General features: G+C 35.9%; 1 protein-coding gene across 2 annotated transcripts in view; it reads right to left on the bottom strand.

Annotated features, from left to right (window-relative positions):
* Positions 1 to 1254: 1254 nt before the first annotated feature.
* Positions 1255 to 6889, bottom strand: part of ANXA13 (annexin A13) — a 74000-nt gene continuing 68365 nt past the window's right edge. For both annotated transcript variants that reach the window (XM_074266041.1, XM_074266033.1), the window contains one exon: positions 1255 to 1730. In XM_074266041.1, the coding sequence (XP_074122142.1) occupies positions 1611 to 1730 (120 nt within the window). In that variant the 3' untranslated portion in view covers positions 1255 to 1610. The remainder of the gene's footprint in view (positions 1731 to 6889) is intronic.

Genomic DNA, 6889 nt, shown 5'->3' with positions numbered 1-6889 from the left:
GAATCATGTAGATGAGAAGCAGCATGACAAAGCAATAGAAAATTGACCGTTATGTCAGGAGCATTTGGGTTAAAGTAGATTTGCCTCATTCTGGCTGTGTGACTGAACAAGTTTCAGAATCATTCATTTGCCCAGGTAACTCTCCAAGATTAAAATTAAAAAAAAAGCAGTCTGTATTAGTAGAGGGAATTCCTCACTGGAAGCTGTCTATGCCCACTAATAAAAATTTAGGTGTGGTCCAAATACACACACACACATACAAATGGCTATATGGGGATTTACATTCATGTGTATATATGTGTACAAATATACACACACATACATATATATATTGTAGGACCTTAAGGGTCATAAGGCCAAATCCTTTGATGGGAACTCTGAATCAACTCGTGAGTTATGAGTTTCTGAAAACAGACCATCCAATTCCTATTTGTCAACCATGATGGGAACCGAAATTTCCCCAGACTGTCTTGATTAGCATATTTGAGATAATCTTAATGGAAACTCAGTTTTCCTAGGCTGACTTTAAGACATCTCATCATCTCAGAACTTATCCTTGTTACTCCCTAGATCCTGCCTTTATTTTCCCCTCCTCTCTTGAGACCTTAAAAGTTGTGAGTCCCAACAGCAAATTATTCATTCATTTATGATTTTGTCTAACTTAGCTGTATTTGTTTGAGCCCGTACTATTCAATAATAAATAGCAAAATCTCTGTTATCTGTAATGGGTCTCTAAGTCATGGCTGCTCCATGAACTGAATCTCTATTTTCATATTCTTTTACAATTATGCTCTCCCAAAACTATTTTATATCACCACTTCTGATACCATTATTATTACTTCACTTTGTATCACAGAGATTATTTGCTTGAGGTTATAGAGTTCATGCCCAAAAGGCTGAACACATTGCCCAGACTTTATGTGCAGTTGATTGAATTAGTCCATATGAGTATATATGAGGACTAGTACAATAGATAAGATGGCTTATTTTGGATAGAAAGGATGTGAGTTCAAGTCTTGACTTTGATATACACTAATTATACAACCATGGCCAAGTCACTCCATAGTGCCTTAACATAGTTAAGTTAGAAGGGAATTGTGTCAGTTGGGAAATTTTGTTCTTGTGTCAGTGGAATTACAGTTCCAAAACCCTACTCCTTCCCCCTACCAAAAAAGAACAGTATAAACAGAAAGGAAATAAATGAATCTGCTTATTGTTAAATCCTGATGCAGACATTAACCATTCAATCCAGCCTTTTTGAATGTATATACATTTTTATTATAAACATCTACCTTTTCATTAGCTTCTGGTTTTGTACTCTGCTGTTGTATTCTGTAAACATTCTGTGACATATTAAAGAGGAAAAAAAAAGAAATAAAAGAAAAAAGTATAGAAACCATTTTACTCTAGTACAATTCAGTGGATTAATTACACAAGCCCACAAAACATGATACCCTCAACTAAGCATGCTGGCCTGGCTGTGGCAAACTGGGCTTGGAAAATAAACATGTGCACAATGGTCTCTCCTGTCTCATACTTTTCATCTTAATTTGGCAAGTGCCCATGATGAAGGTAGTTTTCCCCCATATTCTTCCTATTTCAGGCTAGATTCAGTGTAGGAGACTCAGCAGCAACTTCCTGAAGTCCCCAGATGTGTCAGACTTAATGGTGTCTTCAAGGGATTTTTGGTACTTCTCTTGGAACTTTTCTTTCACTGTTTGGAGATCAATCTGTTAGGAGACAAGACAGGTGAATGGCTTGCTGCCGCTTAACAGGGCTGGAAGGAATCAGCTCCCCTTGGATCCCAGAAGCATCCTTTAATCAGGAACTTTTTCAGTTTAAACATAAGCTCCTGCCTTGAGACTCAGAAATTGGGGGCTCTAGTTGTGGTCTTCACTTCATGACTAGGTTTTGAGGAGGGAAGGTGGGAAACACACACACACACACACTCTTACACACAGACAGAGACAAAGAGACAGATATAGAGAAAGGGTGAGAGGGAGGGAGAGAGTGAGAGTCACAGAAAAACAGAGAAAGGCAGAGGAAAGAGAGAGACAGAGACAGAGAGGGATAGATAGAGACAAAGAGAGAGAGAGACAGAGAGAGACAGAGACAGAGACAGAGAGAGAATGAGAGACAGACAGACAGAGACAGAGACAGAGACAGAGAGCCAGAGTTTGGTTCCCAGGGCCAACAGTATGAAACTGTCATCATATCAGCTTCTTAAGGAAAATTAACTTCCCTATGAACAATTGTTTTCCAGCCTAAGAGCTCATTCTTGGTAGTAAAAATTGTAATGAAATAGTTGAATATGTTTTCCATTCGAGTTCTTGACTATTGCTTGAATTTTCCTCTTGATCCTAATATTACTTAAAGAAGTCCTTTAAATTGTTAGAAATTATTTTGAGCCTCAATTAGATTTTAACCTTCCTGTCATCTCAGGGTTTTGCCACACTTTTGTACTCATCTCCATTGACTTACTGTGTCTTTAATCTCTTGCATTTTTTTTTTTTTTTTTTACGTTTGGTGAAAAATATCATTGGTATAGGGAATTCCAAGTGAGAAAGTGATGCCTGGAACTGCTTTGCCACTTAGAGTCTTAGAGAATTTCTTAGACCTTTAAAAGGCTAAAAGACGTGCCCAGAATCATAGATCCAAGATGAGTCAAAAAATAAGAGTTGACTCCAGGTCTTCCTGACTTTGGAGATGACCCTAAATTCTACAAAAGCCTGCCTTTATTTACATGTTATTTAAAAGCTAGAATTGGTTAATGAATTGTCTTTAGATATCTTTTTTTTTTCTTTTTCATCAGAATTAGTACTATCACAAGAATTTTATTCTTGAGAAACCCTTCTTCAACTCATTTCCTTTCTAGGGTCTTAATTCATGAAATACTATTCATCACTTTTATAACCTTTTCAAAATAAGTTATTTTAAAGTTTAAGATACCATCCTTCTTTTCTAAACAACTTCTTAATGACATGATGATTGCCTCTTAAATTTCCTTTCATCTTAACTTAGTCCTCAATAAGGATTCCTCCTTATTGGTCAGCATTGGCCTTGGAATTATAGAAGTTCATGTTAACCTCTCTAAATTTAAAAATCATCATCAAGGTAAGTAAAGAAATATGTGCTGTGCTTTGGAAGAATGAAATCTTAAAGAGTTGAGTGGATCCATAACCAGATCTTGCTTTTGGCAGCTTTGTGTTCTCATCATCCCAGATTTCTAGCTGATCTGGTAGCCTATAGCAAGGCTTTATAAACTTTTTCCATTCATGATCCCTTTAAACCCGAGAAATTTTTACATGATCCTAGATATATAGATATAAAATAGGTATACAAATAAAATACTTAATGATAATAAATCCTAACTTCATGATCCCCACTTCAGTTATATGATCCCAATATAGAGTTGAAACTCACAGTTTAAGAGCCTTTGTAAAGAACAGTGTTTCTCAAACTTTTTTGTGTTAGAACTCCTTGACATTCCTAAAAACTATTGAGAAACCCACAAAGAGTTTTTATTTATATGGATTTTATCTATTTATGTTTACTGAATTAAAAAAGTCTTAGTGTTATTATGAAAATAGTTTTGATCTCATAGACTCCTCAAGATAGTTTGGGGGAATCTAGAGAAGCCTTTGGAACACACTTTGAAAACTACTGGACAATGGTATACTCCTACCACCATATTTTCTCTGTTTTTCCATCCTGTGATCCCCATGGGAATGGCCTAATCATGATTCATCACTCCAATTTGTTGATTAACTATGTTCCTGTGCTTTTCTTTCAATTTGGTTGAGAGGTATCTTAAAGATCTCCATCATTTTATTTTATTTATTATTTGAAGCCCAGACAGGTAGAATGTTGTTCCAATATTAAACATGTATTAGACAGTATAGTTAATAATGTCTTTCACTGTACTCTGCTACTCCAATCACTGGAATTAAGAGTAACCTTCCATTACTACTTTCAAGTTGCATCTCATTGAATGTTAGTGATATTTAGGAAAGGAGTTGAATGAATGGTTATTTGTCCATGGGAAATTTAGTCCTTGAGAGGAGAAAAAGGGAGAGATGCAGGGAGAAAGAAGAGGAGAAAAGGAAGAGGGGATAGAAAGAAAAAGGATATAAAAGAGAAGAAAGGAGATAACAGGAAAAAAATAAATAGAAAGAGACTGGGAATGAGAAGGGGAAATGATAAAGAAGGAAAGTGAAGAACCATTCCAAGAATAAAAATAAAGAAGAAATAGCTTTCTAGTTGCTAATTTCTATTTAAATCTGGTACCAGATGTTTTATATTATTTGTGAAAAGGCTGTGGATCAAAATTACTCCCTTCTTTTGACAGTTTTTTTGAGAGACAATTTATGTAGGTCCTAAGTATTCCTTTTTTAAATCTCCCTTTTTCATTCTCTACAGTATTTCTTCCATTGGAGATAAGAATGGAATGCTGCTTTTAATAAGAATTTTCTGGTTGTACACTTTAAAGAACTTTCCCGAACAGCAGGTAACTAATTCACCTGTCCTAGCAAAGTTACTCCTGCCCTGTTTCATAATGGGAAAGATCCCACGAACTATTCCAAAGTGATTTAGCAATGTGTCCTATAAAAGGGCTCTTCAGATTTTTGAGGAAAACTTTGTTTTGAACAAAACTCTGGCATTTGACCTTGTAACTAAATCTTTTAAAATGATTTCTTTACATTTTGTTGTTGTGGCTGTTCAGTCGCTTGGTTGTGTCCAACTCTTCCAGTTTCCTTGAACCATAGCACATCAGATGCTTCCATCTTCCACTACTTATGATCAAAAATACAAAGTAATACAGAGCTCATTGAGAAGATAATCTTGTGTTCTCAGATCTAACTTATTTTGCTTCTCATACTATTACTCAGCATTTGAGGCAAGAGTCTTATCTTGTAAGATGTGCTACTCCAATATTTATTTTCTCTTTTATAGAGGACTGATTCCATTTCTATTTTTTTTTTTTTTTGCTGAGGCAATTGGGGTTAAGTGACTTGCCCAGGGTCACACAGCTAGGAACTGTTAAGTGTCTGAGGCCAGATTTGAATTCAGGGCTGATGTTCTATCCATTGTGCCACCTAGCTGCCCCTCCATTTCCAATTTTTTAAAAAAATCAAATTTTATTTTAAAATTTAGTTGTGGAGGTAGCTATATGACACAGCAGTTAAAACACTGACCCTAAAGTCAGAAGAACCTGAATTCTAATCCAGCCTCTGGCACATAACACTTACTAGCTCAGTGACCCTTGGCAAGTCACTTAATTCATTGCCACAAAAAATCCCCAAACCAAATAAAATTTACTTTTTGGTAATTTTGCTGGAATGATTTAAGAATTAAGTGCCATGTCATACTGGTACTCATACTCAGTTCTGTCATACTCAGGACTAATAGAAATAAATACAAATTGATGTTTACTTATCATCACCATTGTGTTTCTTCTGTATTGGGGATCTGGTATTTAGGGGAGGTATAAAAATATTTTTCATTATTAGTCTTGGATATTAAAATTTTGCTTTCTATTCTTTTTCAAACTTTCCTATTTTACCCAGTCTTGCATGATGGATTGTAAAGATCCCTTGGTGTAGTGGATAGAATACAAGGCTTGGAATATGGAAGACCTGAATTCAAATGAAGTCTTATAAGCTTACTGGCTATATGACTCTACATAAGTCATTTGACCTGTGTGCCTTAGGCAGTTCCTTAGAATTTATGTTTAAAGCCTAGCTGGTGTGACTCTGTATATATGGAATGAAAATTCACACCTGGAATTCCTAAAGATGGGGAAATTATAGGTTTTTGACAATTGGCACATACTAATGGGAACTAATACAGAAATATTTGTGGTAAAAATAAACTGATGTAAATGGACAGCTGTTATTTTATATGCACTCTGTCAAGGAAGAATGACAAATACTTATACATATTGTTAGATTCATTATTTAAAGTAATAAACCAATTTTCAGCCATATGAATGTATTTATCAACCTCCAGTAAATTGCAGATAGCAAATTGTCACAGAATGATATAATTTTAGGGTTGGAAGATATCTCAGTAGCCATCTGGTCCAACCCATATCTGTCCCCTCCAAATGACCATGCTTTGTTTGAAGACCCTAAAAAATGGGAAACTACTCCCTTCTAATCTACCCATTCCAATTGGAACAGTCCCAGTTGTTTGGATGGAGATAGGCTGACAGTCATGGACTTCTCTATCATAACAATTGTTTTCTTTTCATTCCACCCATTTGCACTGCTTTGCAGAGCTGAAAACCACCATTTGGGAAGCATTGTCTTAGAGCTTGGATTGTGAAGCTTGACTCTTAGTCCTAAGCTTCTAAGGCGGACTGTGCTGTCCATATTTACTGTCTTCTGCCTGCTAACGTTTCTACAGATTACTGCAGAGACTAAGGCTAGGAGGCAGGTAATATAGAACTGCTACAATTCTGTGACATTTGGATTTCTATTTGACTTTCCTTATAATGGGAACAAAGACACTTATACTTTTATTACCACCCACAGAAGCAACAGACACCTATGCTATATTGTGACTTGAGTTCTTTTTAGCTATATGCCACAGAAATAAATAGAAGTAATGATTAGGTTTTTGTCTTTTTATATAAAAGAAAGAGACACACAGAGTGAGAATGAGAGAGAAAGAAAAAGAGAAGAGGAAGAAATAGGAGGAGGAGGAGGAGGAGAAGGAGGAAGAACAAAGAAGAGGAGGAGGAGGAATAAGAGTAGAAGGAGGATGAGGATGAGGATAAGGAGGAGGAAGTGAAAAAAGAAGGAAGAGGAAGAAGAAGGAGGAGAAAGAAGGAGCAGGAGGAAAAAGAAGGAAGAGGAGAGGAAGTAGGGGAAGAAGGGAAGAGATA

The sequence above is a fragment of the Sminthopsis crassicaudata genome, chromosome 1 (genome assembly GCF_048593235.1).
Source record: "Sminthopsis crassicaudata isolate SCR6 chromosome 1, ASM4859323v1, whole genome shotgun sequence".
Lineage (NCBI taxonomy): Eukaryota > Metazoa > Chordata > Mammalia > Dasyuromorphia > Dasyuridae > Sminthopsis > Sminthopsis crassicaudata.
This window is presented reverse-complemented; position numbering and strand designations above follow the sequence as displayed.